The sequence below is a fragment of the Gracilinanus agilis genome, chromosome 2 (assembly GCF_016433145.1).
Source record: "Gracilinanus agilis isolate LMUSP501 chromosome 2, AgileGrace, whole genome shotgun sequence".
Classification (NCBI taxonomy): Eukaryota; Metazoa; Chordata; class Mammalia; order Didelphimorphia; family Didelphidae; genus Gracilinanus; species Gracilinanus agilis.
Window position 1 is genome coordinate 193,305,822 of NC_058131.1, and position 22,355 is coordinate 193,328,176.

General features: G+C 36.0%; 1 protein-coding gene across 1 annotated transcript in view; it reads right to left on the reverse strand.

The window, feature by feature from the left end:
• The window catches only part of ARHGEF10 (Rho guanine nucleotide exchange factor 10), a 249,896-nt gene that overhangs the window by 192,954 nt on the left and 34,587 nt on the right, over positions 1-22,355 (reverse strand). The window contains exons 2-3 of the mRNA XM_044663602.1: positions 18,857-18,944; positions 7,262-7,297 (exon numbers count right to left, since the gene is read on the reverse strand). Of these exons, the coding sequence (XP_044519537.1) occupies positions 7,262-7,297; positions 18,857-18,893 (73 nt within the window). The 5' untranslated portion in view covers positions 18,894-18,944. The remainder of the gene's footprint in view (positions 1-7,261; positions 7,298-18,856; positions 18,945-22,355) is intronic.

A 22,355-nucleotide genomic window follows, 5' to 3' on the forward strand; every position in this document is an offset into this window, starting at 1 on the left:
TGAGGATAATTATATAAGGGATCAGCTTTCTCATTCCATAACAGAAACATTGAATGAGAAGAATAAGGATCATACAAGCACTGACAAAAGCTTGCAATCTTGTTCAAAGACATCAAAACCTCAAATTCCTCTCTTTATTCCAAGTCAAAAACAAAGGGGCAACTTGGGCAAAGAACATTATGTCAAGGATTTACAAAGTTTCCAGAAAGGAACACTTTCAGTAACCTCGGGGGAATTAGATGCAACAGTTCTTTCCCATTCAATTGCTTTAGACACAATGTCACAGTTAGAGGTTAAAGAGCAAAAAAGTCTAGATGTTGGCAAGAACTTGATTTTAAAGAAACGACCCACTGATTTAAGAGATGATAGCAGCAGTGTAGGAAAGTCAAAATCTACCTTTCTCAACCCCTTAGCTACAGAATTTCATCCTAAACTTTGGGGAAGAGATAGGGAACAGTTGCTGTCTTCTACAATCAGTGTGGCTGAGCATAACATCAATGAGACTGTTGCTGTGATTGATAACAAAAATCATCTAATGTCAGTCACAAAAACAGTAGGGCAAAATAGGGAACATCAGTCAGCTTTTGAATCAGTAGTTGTACCCGAAGGGTTGAAGGGAACACAATCTAACTATCATACAATCCCAGAGACTACTGAAGGAAAGATTGCTGATTTGAGATTTGACAGTTCTTTAAAGAACAGAGTGGAAGATAAATCAAATCAAACTTCCATTTCTGAAGCCCTTAATGAAAGCCAACATGGAATCTGCAATAATGACAATGACTTACAAGCTCTCAATGAGAGAATGCTCTTTAAGCCTGCTTTCTGTAATCTTGATTCTAAACTGAACTTGCCTAATGGTGCTAAAGGAAGTTCTGGTTTAGATACAAATGACCATACGCGATATTGGGTTGATAATAACTTCAATTTGTAAAAAAAAAAAAAAAAAAAAAAAAATTGATTATTTAGAATTGATCCTTGCTTCCATGTACTCATGTCAAGCCAGCAAAAGACATGCCCCAACAACAACCACAAGACCAAGTTATTATACAGCAAAAAGATCAATTAGCACCAACCAATCAATCAAATAAATCCTTAGAAAGTCCACAGCCTATACACGAGACCATAGAACCAGAGCAGCTATTAGAACAACAATCAGAGCATGAATCAGAACCACAAATAGACCAAGAACCACTGAACAATCAGATATTACACCAAATTTTACACTCAAAAGATTATCCCAATCGCAATTACATCTTAGAAGAATCATCTGTAAACCATTATGACAATGAAAAAGAATCAATGGCAGAAGAAGACACAACATTTGATTTGCAATCAATCCAAGACCTAGACATTGACACAGACAAATAAATGAAAGCACAAAAGACTTTATCACGAACTCTTTTGTTATCTGTAATTATCTTTATTAAACAACAACAACAACAACAAAAAGAAGAAAAGATTAATCACGTTTCATAGACATTTGAACTTTGTTCCTGACACAAGTCAACACACCAGAACATCAGTTCCAGAGCAAGATGACAAGCGCTGGTACATCAAACGACACAAGTCAACACAATAGAACATCAGTTCCAGTGCAAATTGACAAGCGTGGGTACATCAAATGACACAAGTCAACACAACAGAACATCAGTTCCAGTGCAAATTGACAAGCGCTGGTACATCAAATGACACAAGTCAACACAACAGAACATCAGTTCCAGAGCAAGATGACAAGCGCTGGTACATCAAACGACACAAGTCAACACAACAGAACATCAGTTCCAGTGCAAATTGACAAGCGCGGGTACATCAAATGACACAAGTCAACACAACAGAACATCAGTTCCATGCAAGTTGACAAGCACGTGGGTAACATCAAACGACACAAGTGAGGCGTTGCTGACTTCGCAGATCATCACAAGGACAGCAAACCTGAGGACTACAAAAAACATCCGTGATCAAATACACAATCGGTGTATGGGACAACAAACCACACTGTGAAGAGGAGCATCGGAACAGCATTGGACCCATGTATTTGAAAAACATAACTTACATCCAACAGAATTCTCACTGCATCCAACACTTTAGATTCCATCCACACAGTACATACACTTTGCAGAAGAATTCCGGTGGAGTAAGTATGTAACAATTCATTACACAGAAAGGTCATACTAGACAACACATAGAACATTTTCTGACTTCACATCTACATGTGAAACATAAACTTACACTTAGGAGAGAAGTTTGTCTGCCTTAGCACAATTTTCCTTTTGGTACAGACACCGTTCTACTCAAATCACCTGACATGTCATGTACATATGTAATTTTGCTTACTAACCATTAGCAATAAGTTTTACTAACACACAGGGACAGTTTAGTTAATTTAGTAAGTTAGTACAGGGAAAGATTTTCTAAAGTTTTCTTTGTAAATATTGTACATAGCAAAGGTCTATGGTTTAACCAATAGACTTACAAAAATATAGGCTTTCTTATTATTACTAACATGTCTAACATAGGCATAAGTGTACTAACCTATTCATACACTAACTTTAGCAAGAGAACTAGAATTTAGAAGCTTATTTGCAAAAAATATTTGCAAAACTTTCTTAGTTAATATTATCTGATTAGTTCATAAAATTAGGTAGATGCCTAGATAGGATGCATTACTTTGTTCTAGTTAGCAAAAATTAGCCTTAAGAATATGTGTGAATGTTTAAAATGTAATTTGTTTTCCTTTCTGTTCAAAGTTTTTTTTTGAAAAACTGAAATCCCCATTCCTCTCCTATGTTTTACCTTAACCCGTCTTAGTTTTAGCTTAGTTTAGTGGTAGCATAGTTTAGGAGATAGCAACCTTTTATTATTTTGCAAACTTAGTTAGGGATAAGAGCTTAGTAAGAATTTAGCTTAGTATAAGAGTAGTAATCCCTTAGACTTTAGTAAGTATTAAAATGGTGCTAGTTGCACATTTTGAAAAGAAAAGGGGCATTTGTAGTATAGAGAGAGGGGGTCATATAGTTTTTTCAAGCTTTGGCTGAGTTCTAAAGCAGTTAGGAGTTTGGAATCTTGAGGGAAATAGGCAGTTGGTTTGAGTCTCCTGTGGAGAGAGGTTGTCTAACCAACTGAGCTGCTTCCTTACCTATCTGTAGTATTGAAATTTAGCCTAGCTTTGAAATATTTACTTAAGAAATTGTTATTTTGGATAAACCCTTTATATCTTCCTTCCCTAATATTATTTCCTACCTTCCCTCCCTTACCTTATATGTCTGTGGAGTTAATAAGGAGAGTAATTAGAGAGGAGTTCAAATCTGTGAAGGGTTAATTGTTATTTGACAATATTAGATATAAAGAAACTAGTCAGTCATCATTTATTTTGTAAGTTGAGTTAAAGGCTGGTCCTTACTCAGATTCCATCTTTGCCTCCCTTCCCCCACCTGAGGTTCCTGAGACAACTGTTAGGGCTTTCCTTTGATCCACTTTCCCAACAAATCTTCCTTTAAAGATAATAAACCCTTTTGTGTTTCAACAGACCTATTAGTATAATTTGTCTGTTAGTTATTAAGAGAGGGAAAAAGAGGGAAAGAACCAACATACTCTGGGTTTGAAAGGAAGCCGGGGTATCCATCTTGAAGGAAGGTGTAAATTCAAAACAAGTCCCTTCCTGTGAAATTATCTAAACCCTGTTTGTTAATTTCAGTTTAGCCTATTTCCCTCAGCCTGTGTTTGAGTCTAAGTCCCAGTCTGTAAAGCCTGCTGTTTGTCTGTTTAGTTTAATTTCTCCTCTCCCTGAAGATTTCTGTTTCCCTTCTGTGTTATACTCCTGACTTCAGTCCTATTATATCCTGAATCTCCTTAATCCCAGCCTACCTGTAACCTAGATTACTCACTTAGCAAGTCTCTGACAACCTCCTTTCAAATTCCCTTATACCACACACCTTTCCTCAAATTACCCCCATTACACCCACATGAATGGGAAATGCATTGCCTTTTAAGGAAACTCATTCCAGTTTTGAACAGCTCTAATCCAGCCATGATCTGTCTTTATGAATCTTGCCCCTCTACTTCAAACTCTGCCCTTTCAGCCAAACAGAACAAGTCTAACAATTCTTCCATATGACATCTCTTCAAATGCTTCAAATTTTTCAGATTATACTGAAATGTGTGGCCACTGATAGTGAAACATGATGGAATAAACAGAAGGGGTTTAGTATTTCAAGTAATTCTTTTTCAAGGTATATGTAGTGAATGCACTCTGAACACAGGAGAACCTATTAGCACTCATACCCAAGAAAAAATGTTTTTTCCTCCACCCCTTGCAGAAAGTCTTCTCATCAATAAGAGGAAACAGGTTAAACTCTCTCTGAAATACTGTATAAAATCTCTTCAAATACCAAAGGTGAGGAAGATCTGGGCAATCATTAGTATAGGGAACTCCTGCTATGGGAATAGCATTTCTAAATAATGCTGATCAAAACCTCTCTATGACTTGGTAGACAAATCCTAAAGAATTTCCAGAGGCATGGAGAATTTAAGTGGATTGTCCAGGATCAGAAAGCAAGTAGCTATTAGGAGTAATATTAACTGAGGTCTTACTGATGCTAAACTCAACTTTCTGTTCCCTATAAGTGCTAGTATAGTAACCTCAGTGGCAAGCAAATAGGAAGGAAGGGAGGGTAGAAAGGAAGGAAGGAAAGAAGGAAGGAAAGAAGGAAGGAAAGAAGGAAGGAAGCAAGGAAGCAAGGAAGCAAGGAAGCAAGGAAGCAAGGAAGCAAGGAAGCAAGGAAGCAAGGAAGCAAGGAAGCAAGGAAAAGAAAGAGGGAGGGAGGGAGGAAACAAACAAATATTCATTAAGTGCCTAACATATGCCAGGTATTATGCTAAGTCTTTTCCAAAATTTATCTTATTTGATTTTCACAGCCACCACAGGAGGTAGATGTTATTGTTATCATCCTTATTTTACAGTTTGGGAAATTGAGGAAGAGTAATTTTTTAAGTGACTTGCCCAAAGTCACATAACAAGTCTCCTGACTTCAGGCTCTATTTGAGTCAATGAATCTTCATATATCTAGGTCTTGAGGTGGAACAGAAGATAATGTCGTACTTAGAGTCTAACTCAAAATGCTCAATGATCTATGCTAAGATCTAGAGAAATAAAGATGGGGAATGACATAGGTCTATCTCAAAGAAAATATAGCTTATGGCAGGGTCATTATAATAAGTCCTTCCTACTTTCAAGGGCTGACTCAAATTCCACCTTATCTATGATGCCTTTCCTAAGTTCCATTTTCCTTCCAAAAAAAATGCTTTCTCCTCACTTCAAATGCAAGGGGTTATAAGGAAATAATACTCTGCCTAGATCTCTCCTATACATTAATACCTCTTTCCTTTCTATCATAATGATTTGTGTGCTTATCCCTTATACTTAAGAGTAGTAAACTCCCTGAGAGCAAAACGTGTATCACACATTTATATGATCAACACCTGGCAGAGTTGAATATTATAGATAATTATGCCTTTCTAAACTTTGTATCGGCATGAACTGATACAAAATATATAGCATATCCCAAATGTATCAATTCACTAAGATTTTAACAACATCAACTATATTAATAAGTAATATTAAAAGATAAGAGAGGCAGGAAGATACACTGGGAATAACACCGAATTTAGAATCAGAGAACACACTGGTTCAAATCCTAGCGCTATAACTGACTACCCAAATGACCTTGGAAATATTTCTTTATCTCTTTGGGCCTCAGTTTCCTCATCTATAAAATACAAGGGTTGGACTAAATGAGTTCTGAGATTCTTCTATGTCAAAATTTATGATCCAATAATGCAATAAGGACAAAGGAAAGAACCAATGTGGTATGAGAAATTTTGTGGAAGGATAAAACAGTCTTAACTATTACTATTATTATGTTCAATAGTGAGTAATTTAATAGAAATTAAATATAATATTTAAAAGATGATAAGGGGCAGCTGGGTATCTCAGTGGATTCAGAGCTAGATCTAGAGACAGAAGGTCCTGGGTTCTAATCAGGCCTCAGATACTTCCCAGCTGTGTGACCCTGGGTAAGTCACTTAACCTCCCATTGCCCAACTCTTACCACTCTTCTACCTTGGAACTAATACAGAGTAATGATTCTAATGCAGAAGATAATAGTTTAAAAAAAACAACAATGATAATAGTACCTATCTCACAAGGCTGTTGTGAGACTCACATGAAATAATATAAGTGAATTATCTATAGACCTCAGAGCATTATTTCATATAGATCACATATAATAATAATATATTATTAATATATAGCATGCCAATACTATATTGACAGTATATTACTATCATAGTATGTTATTAATTTTATATTCTATGATTATTATATAAATAACATCATTGAATAATTGTTATTGATAATTTTATATTAATATAACATGTTATAGATGATAGCTAGATAGATATTGAGAGGCAGAGAGAGATGGATAGAGAATGAGGTCTCCACATATTTCACTTATATTATCTCATTTGAGTTTCACAACAACCTATGAGATAGGTACTATTATCATCATTTTGAAGATAATAAAACTAAGGTTTGGAGAAGTTAAATAATTTGTCCAGCGTCTCAGAGCCAGTTTGTGGTAGGATGTCAACCTAGATCTTCCTGACTCTTTATACTGCCAATAAGGTGACTTTCAGCTTGGAGAGAGGAATTTGGAAAGACTTCAAAAGAGAATGTGGTGTGACCCTGGGCAAGTCACTTGACCCCCATTGCCCACCCTTACCAATCTTCCGCCTATGAGACAAAACACCGAAGTACAAGGGTTTAAAAAAAAAAAAAAAAGAGAGAATGTGGCTCCTAAGCAAGGCTTTGAAGGAAAACAAGGTTCTTGACAGGAAGAGATATATAGGGCATGCATTCCAGGAATGGAAGAAGGCAGCCTATGTGAATGCAGAAAAGGCAAGAAAGTATAGGTCAAGATACACTTGGATTTCATAAGGCATGTGAGGCAGTAGTGAAAAAGAGACTTAAACCAGGTTGTTAAGAGCCATACTAAAAAGATTATACTTTATCTTATACTCAAAAGGGACCCCCCCCCCTTGAGGTTTCAGCACAGGACATAGGTAATATGCTTACTAGGTAAATCATGAAAAAATATAAGTGGCACAATGGATAAAGCCCTGAGTCTATAGTCAGGGAGACCTAAGTTCAAAACCAGTTTCAGATACTTACTTGCTGTTTGGCCCTGGGCAAGTCACTTACCCCTGTTTGCCTTAGTTTCCTCATCTGCAAAATTAGCTGGAGAAGGAAATGGCAAACCACTTCAGTATAAGAAAACTCAGAAAAAGGGGTCATGAAGAATAAGAAAAGATTAAGGCAAAAGTACCCAATAACGAAAGTAAGTCATATCTATTAAACATAGTAGAAAATCTTGAATATGCTTGGTAGGTAAATTATTTATGTTAAAAATATACATAAATGAGTTTTTAAGTCTATAAAAAAGCTATATATTTTATTACAAATCCCTCCAACTAGTCTTTCTAGTAGGAATATTGGTCTGCCTATATAAACAAAAAGACTCTTAGATAACTCTAAATTCTTTATTGGAAAAAGAAAAAGAAGCTTTGCTGGATCAGAAGTGGGATCTAGTTCCCCCAATTATTTTTTTTACTTGACTTCTCTACTCAGTGCTCAAATCCAGGAGCCTCAAATTAAATAGAATTATCCACTGCCACAAGAGTTAGCTTGAGAAATCCATCTCTACCACAAATTTTAAACCTAAAACTGGAGATCATATTATCTAGAACTGAAAGAAACTCTGGAGAGGATCTATTCTTCATTTTGTAGGTGAGCAGGGACTCCCCAGACACACAGACAGTAAAGTGACAATTGGGAGACAAAACCTGCTCTTCTCATTCCCCAATTCCTTCAGATACTTCTCCCGGCCTTTCCCTGGATTCAGTTTAGTTTGCCTACATTCAGATAGTCTATATTGATAGCTACCCAGCCACCTGTTATGCATGCTATCAACATTAATAACATAGTGAAAACCACCGCCACCTAGAATAATATGGCTTTGAAGATTCAATTAATGAGACTTTAACCATGGTATAGATGTTAGTGAGCCAGTCTTGGAATAAGAAAGATTTAATTCAAGACCTGATTTCTTATTCCTCCTAAGTAATATTTATTGTATGCAGAACATTTTTTATTTTTTAAAAAATCTTTTCATTTTTAAATGTAAAGTAGATGCTTCACTCAAGATAGGCTTCCTCTGATTGCAAATAGAAAGCTATTAATTTTTTTTAGAAAAAAAAAATTTTAATCTAAAAGGGATTTTATATCCATCAGCCCCAAAGACAGTTTCACTAACAAAGAGCTATTCATAACCACAATTCATATTCTGTTCTCTTTCCTCTTTAATCTTGGCTCTGACTTTTACGATCATTTGTAACTTCATGTGTCAAAAACAGACATCACTCAGAAACAATTCAGCTGAGTCAAAAGCCAACTCCCTGTTCCCCACCATTTAATCTGGGGTCCTTGGCCTGTTGCAAACCTAATGTTGCCCCTTTTATTATTTTCCAAATTTGTAGTGAAGCATAGCATTTTCCTTCATTAAAAGCTGACTATAAGATTTTAAAATACATTGTAACTGATTTTTTTCCCTTTAAACTAAGATTAGCAGAGCATAATTTCTCTTTCTCAACCATCTATTAGAGTGGGATTTTTGTGCTAATTGTACAAAAGCATGACTGATATATTTTAAACTTGTAAAACTTTTAGGTAGGCCTTTCATCATTAAGATTTTCAATGTCTTTTATAAGACCTGTTTTTGTTTTAGGAGAAGAGATAGGAATGTAGTAGAAAAAGCTTTGGACTTAGATTTTAGTCCCGCATGTAATATTTACTGTATGAACAAATCACTTATCTTCTCCGACTCTATTTCCTTATTTGTAAAACGGGGTCAGTAATACTTGTACTGTCTAACTTACGAAGCAATTTGAAGGGAAAATGCTATGTAATCTATTAATTATTTTGCAGACGTTAGCTATACAATCTTTTTACAAAGAATGGCGTCATGTGTGTGTAACGGGATTTAAAACTGGATGGGATCATAGAAGTTATCTAGTCCAACTTCTTCTAGAGGTGAAGAGAAGATCTAAAGTGATCTGCCACAGTTGAGAATATAAGCAGCCTCTGATTCCAATTCCCCTATTGGTCCTACTGGCCAACCCCCTCACCTTACAGAGATTGAGTGTAGAACAGCAAGGAGGCCAGCACTGGAGTTACTATTTACATAAATGAGGGGGATTTCTCATGAGTAGTCAGTCCTTTTTACTGATGAAATCACAAGTCCATACCATGAACCTCACAAAAAAAAGTATGTATAAATATACATACATGTGTATATGTATATATCCATGTACATGTGTCTATATGTATTTTATTATGTTATAGTTAAATGAGAACACATTGTTTGTGGCCACACGTGTGCACAAACATATGACATATATGTCTGTACAAGCATACATATATACATTATTGTTATTTCTGAATAAAAGTCCTTTCACAGCTTCCTAGATTGAATAAAAATGCAAGGATGTCAAAGTATGAATACTGTTATTTTGTGTGATTATTTTTATTCTTATGTATAATTAATTAAAACAAAAATTTAAATGGGTCATCTATACCTTTGATGTTAGCATTTAGATATACTTCTCTTTAAAATCAAGCACTAATAGTTCTTTTCAAAATTGTCTAATCTCTAGTTATAAACTATATTTTTAAAAAATGAATTTTAAATCTCTCTCAAAATTAGCAACTCTAAAATAACAGAGGTTTATTAGGAATGTCATATCCAAATTATAATTGAGTAATTAAAATGCACTTTTGAAATTGCCAACCCAAAAGGAGCTTCCTGGGCTTATCCTTCTTTGACCCATAACCTTTAATTCCCTACTTTTTTCCCCCCTCCTTTCTTTTTTTTTTCCCTCCTTACTGCAGGTGTGGGTTGAAGTGGATTTGAAGTCAGTAACATTTGCGTTAAAATCTGGCCTCAGATGCTTACTACCTGTGTAACTCTGAGCAAGCCATTTAAATTATTTTTGCCTCAGTTTCCTTACCTACAAAATAGGGATAACAACATTTATCTCCCTTAGTTGTTGTGAGGATAAAATGATATAATAATTATGAAGTGCTCAATAATCTAAAAGCACTATATAAATGCTAGCTATTATTGTTGTTATTGTTATTGTCACTGTTATTGGTTTTTTTGTTAAATGTCTCCTCTGAGGAGTCATTTAACCCCATTTGACTACCCCTTCTTGCTCTTCTGCCTTGGACCAATACTTAGCATTAATTCTAAGACAGAAGGTAAGATTTTTTTTTAATCTCCTCTGAATTCTGAGTGCTCTCTTGCTACTCTTCTTCCTCCATTATAGCTGACTACTTAGAGTCATTTTAGATAGATGGGTGGCCTCCTGTTTAACTCACTTAAAATCATGATGTAGTGGATAGAGTGGTGCAATTAGGAAGAACTGAGTACAAATCTGATGTCATTTACTTAACTAGATGTGAGACCCTGGGCACATCACTTAACCTCTGTCTGCACCAGTTTACTTGCCTATAAAATGGAGTAATGATGCTTTGCATTACTCATTCCTATAGTAGCACACAATATGGAAGTACTCATGAATGATGCCTGGGATATACTTCTGGGAAAAGTCATTCTGTATTTCCTACCATTTAGCGAAGTAGCAAAAATAAGCTACATCTTTAAAATAACCAGATTGGAATAGTCTTTCCTCCTCTTTCTGGTGGCATCCAGAGAGGCGAAAGTCCCTTCAACCACAAGACAGGCACCTCAAACTGAACTGGGGGAAGGGAAGGACTACCTATTAGCCCTGAGAAATGGGTTTTGATGTGCTCTATTTATCCTTTTCAGTTCTAAGAACAGGTGGTGAAGTCCACATCCCAGACTCTGAGCTATAACAACTTTCAAGGCAGGATTCCAGGTTGGATATTGCTGCCAGCTCAGCAGGCAAGTCCTGAGAAGCCAATTTGCCAGAGATCTGAGGCCAAAGAGAGCTTTGAAATTGGAACTTGATGGAACTGAGTTAATCCGTGAGCCTAATCTCCTTCCCCTCTCCAGGGACTAAAGTGTTGCAGGGTGGGATTATGCCCTGCCACAATGGAGGGGCCTGGGGTGGGGGTACTTGTTAAACTTTTGAAGTATTTCTTTGTAAAAGCTAATCTGACTGTTAAATGGCTAAATGGAATTGGGGTCCAAGGGACCTCCTAAAAAAAGGGAACACAATCAGTAGGAGATAGATAAAGATAATAAATAATAAATATGATAGAAATAATAAATAATAAAAGCTAATAATAGTGACAATCCCCCTTAAGGGCATTAGGGATGAATAAAATATAATATCTCTAGCTTCAGGCTGTGGGGGGGTTCTTGCTATTGTTATAGTAATAGCACTTACTCTGACCCCCTAGTACTCCCCCACCCATGGGTAACTGTTGTGAGGACAAAATGAGATAATTTTTGTAAATGTCTTTGCAAACCTTAAAGCACTAATTAAATGCTAGTTATTGTTGTCATTATTATTATTATTATCCTATCTTAGATTTTTTTTAGCAGTGTAACCCAGAGCAAATCAATTAACCTTCTGGGTCTCAGAGTCCTAATCTGTTAAATAATAAATCTGGACTAGGGAGTCTCTAAGGTCTCTTCCAGATCTCAGTCTATGATCCTATAATCTCTCAGATTTAATTTCCTTATCTTTAAAATGTTTATTTTATGACCCACAACACTTACCTAAAACAGGGTTAGTGTAAGGAACAAAGGAAAAAAATGAATGTGAAATGCTTTATAAATCTTAAAAAGTTAGAGAAATGCCAACTGTTATTATTCTCTAAGGCAGAGGTGTGAAACACAGGCCACAGGCCTCATGAGGCCAGCAATATACTGAATGCTTCCCAAAACAGATTAAAATGGAATTTGGAAATACTTAACAAAATAAATAAAAACACAATAAAATAGACAATTTTATTTTGTGGTTTTCTAAGTTAATATGTGGCCCACTGGAATGTTTACATAGAGTTTAGTGTTCCCTGTTTCTATTTGAGTTTGATATCAGTGCTGTAACTTACCTCCCTGGTGAATATACCAAGGCAACATTCTTTACTAGAACATGTCTTTAAATGGATGGTGAACAAATGTCTATAAAAGCAAGCACTGATCTACAAATACTTACATAGCTTTATCAAGAACAGGTCATGCTAGACTAAAGATGTTTCCTTTTTCGATAAGGTTGCTTAGTAAAATCAAGAGAATGCCGCAGATATTTTTTGCAAAGATTTTATCGAAGCATATGGCAAATATCTCTCATGCAATTCTTGTTGACAAGATGGAAAAATCTAGGCTAGACAATTGTATGGTTAGATAGTCGGAACTGGCTGAATTTTTGAACCCAAAAAGTCATCTTAAAATATGATATAGGAGCAATTAGGTGACTCAGTAGATTGAAAGCCATGTCTAGAGATGGGGGAGATCCTGGGTTCAAATCTGACCTCAGACATTTCCTAGCTGTGTGACCCTAGGCAAGTCACTTAACCCCCATTGCCTGGTCTTTATTGCTCTTCTGCCTTCAATCAAGAGGCATTGATTCTAAGGTGAAAGGTAAGAGGTTAAAAAAATGAGATGTCAACTTGGAAAAGTGATAGGAGTGGTCCAAGTGTCAATGCCTGGTCCTGCCCATTTTAACATTTTTGTCAATGATTGGATAAAAGTATAGACTAAACAAAATTGTGGATGATGGCTAACATCATCCACCATTCTATTCTCTTTTTCTTTAGTTTTTGACAGAAGAGGCATCTGTTTTTCTCACCAAGACCAATCCCTTGAAATGTATCCTTGATAACATTCTTTTCAGTTCATTGCAGCAGATTGACTCTGAAATCTAATTGTCTCTCAAACCTTCAAATTTCTCCTTCCTTCCCTGGTTACTATAAACACCCTCACAGGCCTCATAAAAACATTCATTCAATCTTATTACTAACTCCTTAAACTATTTACCTATATTTCTTCTCTCACTTTCTTAAGACTAGGTAATAAAAACAAACAAACAAACAAATAAATAAAGGCTTTGAAGGAATTTTATAAGGGTATTCAGTAAGAATTAGCTTTTAGAGCCAAATTTTTAGAAACAGTTGGCTATGGGCAACTGATGGCATAGTGCAGTGATTCCCAAAGTGGGCGCCACCACCCCCTGGTGGGTGCTGCAGCGATCCAGGTGCATTTAGGGGCGGTGAATAATTGTAAGGGGGCGGTGATAATATGTGACAGGGGGTTCTAAGTAATATTTTTTCTGGAAAGGGGGTGGTAGGCCAAAAAAGTTTGGGAACCACTGGCATAATAGATAAAGAGCCAGCCCTGGAGTCAGGAGAACCTGTGTTAAAATATGATCTCAGTCACTAGTAGTGTGACCCTGGGTAAGTCATTTAACCCTGTTTGCCTAGCCCTTTACCCTTCTGTTTTAGAGTTGTTACTAAGGCAGAAAGTAAGAGTTAAATAAAACAAGAAATAGTTGGCTATTCTCATTTCATTCATATCTTTCCCTTTTGTTCACCTCTCAAGACTTTGCCATCCAGCTTACAAAATCATCTTTTATTTTCATCCCTGAAACTACTGTTTCCCAAGTAGCCAGGATCATGGCACACTGTAGGTGCTTAATATATGTTTATTGACTGACTGACCTCTTAATTGCTAAATCTGATGGCTTTTTCCCCACTCCTTATCCTTTTTTTTTCTTTAACCTCTTGTGATGAATCTCATATTGCTGGCCACTCCCTTCCTCTTGGATATTTTTTCTTCTTTGATTTTCTGTGATACTGCTCTCTTGTGATCCTCTTCCTACATGTCTTCTTGTTCCTTCTTGATCTCCTCTACTGAATCATTTTCCTTGTACCTAAATCTAGGTGTAACTCAATGCTCTGTCCTCAACTCCCTTCTCTCTCTTCACTTCTTGGTGATCTTGTTAGCTCAAAGGTTCAATTTTCATCTTCAGTGTAGATGAGTTCCAAATCTATTTAGTCTTTTCCTCAAGTACCAGTCCTGTAGCACCCACTCTCTACTGGACATTTCCAACTGCAGGTCCCATAAGCAACTCAAACTCAAAATGTACAAAGCAGAACTCACCTTTCTCTCCAAACCTAATCTTCTGATCATCTGACTATAACAAAGGACCTAGATAGGTAAAGTCATTTGTCCCCAGGTCAGACAGGTTTTAAGTGGCTGAAATGGGATTTGAACTCAGGTCCTAAGATGACTCCCAATTTCAGCCCTGTTTATATTGTATCATGAAGTATTTTGATGACTCTGAGGGATATGTGTGTGTGTGTGTGTGTGTGTGTTTACATTGACATTCCTTTGATTCTGTGATTTTTGCCAGGCTTCCATGAAAAGAAACGGGTAACCTGAGGACCCTTCTCACCATGTTTTCCTTATCCATCTGGTTAATAAGCAAAACTTTTTTCCTAAGCTTATGAAAGAGGAAGTATAAAAATACCTATCCAGAAGCTTCCAGTATTTTCAAAAACTGTATATTCTCTGTATAAAAAATACTAGATCTGTATATGTTTGCACGTGTGTGAATGCATGAAAAAAATTAACCTTATCTTTAAAACAGGAAGTTCCCAAAAAATTAAAATCTGTGAATTTTTTCCTTAAAAAAATGAAACTATGAACTTTTCTGAAAAATTATAACACTCAGAGCATAAACAGTGCTACTCTTGGTATAAATATCAATATGCTACAGATGTTGCAAAATCAACTTGCTCACAGATTTATAATAAGGGTATCATAATATTATGCATATGTGGTTGTTTCTCAAGTCTTTAAATATTATAAAGCTGAAAGAAACCTTAGGTTATCTAGTGTAAATGATCTAAGGTTATTTAGGAAGGTCTCCTTAGGTTACCTATCCAAACAACATATAACTGTTCTCTTTAAAATCTTTGACGAATAATAATATAGCCTGTGACATAGCCTTTCTAGAGATGGGGAACACTGCCCTGAAACAAAGCGGGTCTAGATGTTTCTTAACAGCTCTAGATGTTGAGAAATTCTTCCTTATTTTGAATCAATACCTGTTTCTGTAAATTCTACCAATTGCTCCAAATTTTATTCTCTCCAGTCACAAAGTATAAGCTATTTTTTCTAATAAGGAAAAAATTCCTGTTTGAAAACAAAAACTAGGCTCAACACATATGTACAGAGTTGCAAAATAGTCGAGTTTCACCATTAATTGGAAACATTATATTGGATCACAGGAATGGATTTTGTAACTTCTATTGCTTTTTATATATTTTCCTGATGGGAGGAGAGAATTTAATTTAGTGGTCCACATAAGGAAAGAGATACAGAAGAGATGGAAAGTACATTATCTTTGTAACAGCTGTGGAAATAACATTAAAGAAGAGACATTATCATCTATTTTGTAACTGTACCCTAAAGACAAAGAGACCTTTCCAACTGACTGGCAGCTGAAACTTTCTATACTATATTGTCTCCTCTGTTAGAATATGAGCTCCTTGATGTCAAGGCTTGTCTCAGTCTTTTATTTTTATCTCCCATGCTTAGCAAAGTCCCTTGTACATAGTAAACACTTAATAAATGCTTTACTCGGTTATTTATTCATTCAATCAAGCAAAGAATTTTTGATCTGACTGAGTACACAACACACACATAAAATGAGATGTTGATACACTGCTGTGCTGTGGTTTACAGGTGAAAAGAGAGAAAGAATGCTAGTGCTATTCTAGTAATCAGTATGATACAATAGAAAGAGCCACTAAATTTTTAATAAGAAGTCCTAGGTTTGAATCCCAGCCTTGTCACTAGTATATTGTTTGGTCTGACCCTGGACATATTAGTTCACAACTTTAAGTCTATTTCTTCTTCTACAAAATGAAGGAATTAGACTACATGACCTCTAAGCTACCTTGAGACAACTGATGACAGAGGAGCTATAACAACGGGATCTGGAGTTGGGAAGAGGCAAGTTCAGATTCAGCCTCAGTCACTTACTTGTGTGACTTTAGGTAAGTCACTTAAGTTCTGTTTGCCTCAGTTTCCTGAGCTGTAAAGTGGAAGTCATAATAACACCTACTTTGCAGGGTTGTTGTGAAGACTGAATGAAATAATATTTATGAAAAGTGCTTAGAGTATACGTACATACTTAGAGTGCATACAGTAGGTGCTGTAGAAATGCCTTTTCCTTTCCCTTCCCCTTCTGAACTGATGCTAAACTTCTGAACTAGTATTAAATGTAGCTACACAGAAACTCCATTCATATTTTTGACACGTCACTCAATTTCTATATGAAGACTTCTGGGGGTGGATGGGGCACACTATCCTCCTAAAGCAGCTCAATTCATTTTTAGTCAGCTCAAAGTATTAGAGAATGTTATGTTTTCTATCAAACAGGTTTTATTATCTTTTGTCAAATGCAGAATACAAAACTGATTGTTCCAGATCAGGTAAATATTAGAGTAAATTCATTTTCTAGTTTTTCCAGGCCATATTAATAATAAGATGCTGAAGAACAAAACAGAAGTATTAGCTGTAGGACTTACAGAACTACTTCAGGAACAAACAGATACCACTTCATAAGGCTGTACTAAATGCTGACCATAGATCCACGTTAGTGGACTTTTCAAATGTAATCGACATTGGTTTGAGCATTGACTGAGCCTGTGAAATAGCAAGAATCCCAAAGTGCAACTACAGGCAGCCCTCTCAAAATATACCATAGAGACAATAAAAGGAATCAAAACTATGTAGGCATAGGAAAAAATTGACATCATCCCTATCACCCTAACTGTACTGGCAACAAGTCATTATCTTGCTATATTTATTTTATACTTATTTTTTAGTGGACTCTTGGGCAGGTAGAAAAATTTTTGTAATTGGAAATTTGTAACTGAAAAAATAGTGTTAGGATATATAACTTCATTGGGGCAATTTCTTGGGACTTCAATTTCATTGGCTACAAAATGAAGAAGTCAAACAAATTTCTTAGAGTTCTGGAATCTGTGATTTCATAAAAGTATTGTAGTTACAATGCTTTTTTTTTAAACCCTTACCTTCCATCTTGGAGTCAATATTGTGTATTGGCTCCAAGGCAGAAGAGTGGTAAGGGTAGGCAATGGGGGTCAAGTGACTTGCCCAGGGTCACACAACTGGGAAGTGTCTGAGGCCAGATATGAACCTAGGACCTCCCATCTCTAGGCTTGGCTCTCAATCCACTGAGCTACCCAGCTGCCTCCTACAATGCTTTAAAAGAGAAGTCCCACACACCTGCCTTGGGGAGGGAAGGAAGCTACAAATTCATAGTATTCAACCTAATATAAGAAGAATGAGGATGATAATAATAATGAAAAGCAGTATGACATAATGAATATAGATGCAAAGAGTCAGAAAAACCCAAGTTCTAGTCCTCATCCTGATATGTATTGCTTTTATGATTATGGGAAGTCATTTGCTCCTTCAGCATCCCCATCAACTTACTGATCTTCATTATTGATTTGATATCAGTTGCTGATCTTCATTATCGAAACTATTTCCCATACTAGGAGTTCCTCACATTAGTGAAATTAGACATCCAGAAAAAAAAATAGCACCTAAGATTTTTACAATGCTTGAAGTTTTCCTCGTAACAATCCCATAAGGTGTAAAGCAACATGCCTCCTTAGCCTTGTGTGTTTGGAATTCAGTGAGATGCCATTTAAAAGTATCTTACAAACTTCCTGTGGACACATGGGGACTTTGAGACTACATTCCCGTGATCCAATGGGTTTCCGGTTTTTGGACGTGGGGACATCAGAGACATATAGGGCAGCTTAAATTCGGAGGGCGGCCTGGAGATGGTCTCTTGGTTACCTGAGCGGGCTCCCAGGGGACAGAGAGGAGTAGGAAAGGGAAGGAAGAAAATGGCTGAGGTGCCATTTGAATAGATTTCTTATAGGCGCGTGGTTGATTTATCTCTATCAGCATGGCAATTAAAATATTAATTTCTCTTATAATATCAGTCTTTATCATTTTTAATCATAACAGCCTGAAAACTCTGTCACTTAAAGAGATACATGAACTTGGAGGAGGCACTTCAACTTGTATGGACTAATGAAGAATGAAATAAGCTAAACCAGGAGAGCAGTTTATACAACAACAACACTGTAAAGGCAAACAATTTTGAGAGACTTAACTCTGATCAAAAAAATGATCAATCATTACCTCCTACTAGAGTGAAAACAGAAGAAATATAATTTCTTGAATATTTATAATGTACAAATTTGTTTTGCTGGATTGAGTATATTTGATTTGATTGAGTAAATAAACTAAGTTTATTTGCCTTTGTTTCTTTTTAATTGATATTAATTGACAAAATAATTTTTTAAAAATCAGTTCACTTCTTGAGAATTCAGTTTCATCATCTATAAAATGAAGAAGTGGTACCAGATGACCTCTAAGGTTCCTCCAAATCCAAGATTTTTTGATTTCATTAAATTATTCTGATTACAATGTCTTAAATGGGAAGTCCCAATTACCTGCTTTGCAGAGGGAAGGAAGTTAAAATTCATGGTATAAGAGTTTCAAGTCTTTTTTTTTAATTTTTAAAAAATAATATCAGCTAATGGTACCACATCCTTTTTTCCTACAGGTTGATTTACTGAGTTTGTATCCAGACATCACCTTCATGGCAGTCCCAAAAAGTTAAGGCCCTAAGAAACTGGCCCTAATTGCTATCTTCTAAGGATGGCTCAAATGTATCAAAATATTTCATTTACCTTCAGGTGGAGGAGGAGGAAACTCCTCTGGATCCATATTACCTCTGTAATTCTGCACAGCTTTACTTTCTTAACTCAGTGGAGGTGCCTGTAAAAAAGACCAAAAACAAACAAGTAAATAAAGGTGAGTTTTGACTTCAGACATCCCTGGATTTGCCATAAATGCTTCAGATATATCCTTACTAAAAGGATTCTTGCTTTATGTAAATAATGATAGCTCGCATGTTATATAGCACTTCAAAGGTTTTCAAAGTACTCTGCAAATATTATCTCCTATTATCTTCACAACAACCCTGTGAGTTAGGTGCTATTATTATCTCCAGTTTACAGATGAGGAAATTGAAATAGACAGATGTTGTGTTTGCCAAGGGTCATAAATATCAGAGTTTGGATTTCAACTTGGGTCTATCTGGCTCCACCTCCAGTTTTCTGTATTCCTTGCTACCTAGTGGCATCTTATCTTGTTAGGGATAACAGGAAAGAATAAGGTATTTATGATCTGGAGATTTTAGTTCAAGTCTCTGCTTTTATCCTTTGCTGGACCAAATTACTTAATACCTCTGGGCCTCAGTTCTTCTGTAAAGGGAGGAAGTTAGACTGAATTGTGTTTAAGATTCCTTCAATCTCTCAATCTATGATTTTATTAGCTGAAGATACTGTTTACTATTTGTGTCATCTTAGACAAGCCTCGTCAACTCTCTAGGTTGCTATTTTCCTCTCAATAAATAGACCAACATCTCACACCCTATACCAAGATAAATTCAGAATGGGTGAATGACTTGAATATAAAGAAGGAAACTATAAGAACATTAGGTTAACATAGAATAGTATACTTGTCAGATCTATGAGAAAGGGAAAATTTTAAAACCAAGCAAGAGTTAGAAAAAATTACAAAATGTAAAAAAAAAAATTAGATTATATTAAATTAAAAAGGTTTTGTATAAACAAAAACAATGCAACCAAAATCAGAAGGGAAACAACAAACTGGGAAAAAATCTTTATAACAAAAAACTGACAGAGGTCTAATTACTCAAATATACAAAGAGCTAAATCAATTGTATAAAAAGTCAAGCCATTCCCCAATTGATAAATGGGCAAGGGACATGAATAGGCAATTTTCGGATAAAGAAATCAAAACTATCAATAAGCATATGAGAAAGTGTTCTAAATCTCTAATAATTAGAGAAATGCAAATCAAAACAACTCTGAGGTACCACCTCACACTTAGCAGATTGGCTAAAATGATAGCAGGAAAGAGTAATGAATGTTGGAGGGGATATGGCAAAATCGGGACATTAATGCATTGCTGGTGGAGTTGTAAAATGATCCAACCATTCTGGATGGCGATTTGGAACTATACCCAAAGAGCTCTAAAAGACTGCCTACCCTTCAATCCAGCTATAGCATTGCTGGGTTTGTACCCCCCAAAGAAATCATAGATAAACAGACTTGTTCAAAAATATTTATAGCCTTACTTTTTGTGGTGGCAAAAAACTGGAAATGAGAGTATGCCCTTCAATTGGGGAATGGCTGAACAAACTGTGGTATATGCTGGTGATGGAATACTATTGTGCTCAAAGGAATAATAAACCAGAGGAATTCCATGTGAACTGGAAAGACCTCCAGGAATTGATGCAGAGTGAAAGGAGCAGAGCCAGAAGAACATTGTATACAGAGAGATACACTGTGATAAAATCAAATGTAATAGACTTCTGTACTGGCAGCAATGCCAGGACAATTCTGAGGGATTTATGGAAAGGAACGCTACCCACATTCAGAGGAAGAACTGCAAGAGTGGAAACACAGAAGTAAAACAACCATTTGAACACATGGGTTGATGTGGACATGGTTGGGGATGTAGACACTAAATGACCGCACCAATGCAACTATCAATAATATGTAAATAAGTCTTGACTGATCACACAAGTTAAAAACAGTGGAGGGGGCAGCTGGGTAGCTCAGTGGATTAAGAGTGAGCCCTAGAGACAAGAGGTCCTAGGTTCAAAGCTGGTCTCAGACACTTCCCAGCTGTGTGATCCTGAGCAAGTCACTTGACCCCCATTGCCCACCCTTACCATTCTTCCACCTATGAGCCAATACACAGAAATTAAGGGTTAAAAAAAATAATTAAAAAAAACAGTGGAAATGTGCATTGGATTTGAATAGGGGAGTTGAAGGGGGTGTGGGGGGAGTTAAGGGGAAAGTAAAAACAGGAATCATGAAACCAAGGAAAATTTTTCTTAAAAAATAAAATATTTAAATCTAAAAAAAAATTTAAAAAATTAAAAAATTTGAATTGAAAGCATTTGAACTAGATGTTCTCTGAGGTAGTCCTTTCCTCTCCTAAGTCCAATGAGCCTGTCTTCTATGAATCTGAAAGATGAGAAGTGTATTTTCACTAAGAGGGGGGAATTTAATTGTCAAGAGGGATTAAAAAACCAGCTAAATTTAACCAGTTAAATTCACACAAATGCCTTTTCTTTCTGTTCCATTGAACCTCTAACAATTTCAAGAGATTATTGTCTTTCTTGTTCCCTTGCCCCTCAGCTGAATGCTGCCTTACAACCTGCATTAAATCATATGTCTAGAAAACCTTAAAGAACTTTATTATTTTTATAGGCTCAGACCTGACTCATTAATAGTCTCTACCAGCTCAAATCCTTTGTGAGTAAATGTAGATCTAAACTTGATCCCCCTGGATACATTTCTCTCTCACCAATGCTAAGAATCTCCATGCCCTCTCAGGAAATTAAAATCATGAAACAAGTGGGGTACCTTCTGGAAGATATTGTTTCCTTCAGATTAGAATCTTCCGAAGATATATTATTTTCTTGATACTATTCTTAATAGTATTCTAATATTCCTAAGGTTCTGTCAGCAGAAAGCCAAAGCAGTCAGTTGAAAATGTAAAAAAGCAATAGCTAATCAATTGCTTATTCTGTATGTGTCATGTCTCAGGTTCTTGTTGACACACAACTGTGATCAAACCAATAGGCTAGGCGTAGAGGCAGATATCACCTTAATTCTATTTGTATTTTAGAACCTTAAGATAAAAAGCAGCAAAAACACAATTATATAAGGGAGGCAAGGGGCAGAGGTTAAAATGCTGACAGCTCAAGAAGCTTGACCTTCAGCCAGAAGAATCTCTGCCAACCACTGCTTGGCCCCTCTAAGGTCAGAATAATGATTTGTTTTTTCTATACTTTCCCTCACTCCTACTAACCAGACTTCGAATACTGGGGCCAAGTTTTGTATAAGTAGCAATTTGGACCTTGGCAGTAGCATATACAAGGTGCTGAACTACTCACTTGAGTGATTTTTATTCCCCTGAATTAATTTTATTGAAAGAAAGAAAGAAAGAAAGAAAGAAAGAAAGAAAGAAAGAAAGAAAGAAAGAAAGAAAGAAAGAAAGAAAGAAAGAAAGAAAGAGAATTAAATCTTAGTAAAATTGGAGTTAATAGATAATATGGATAAAAATAAATAGGGACAAAAAGTAATA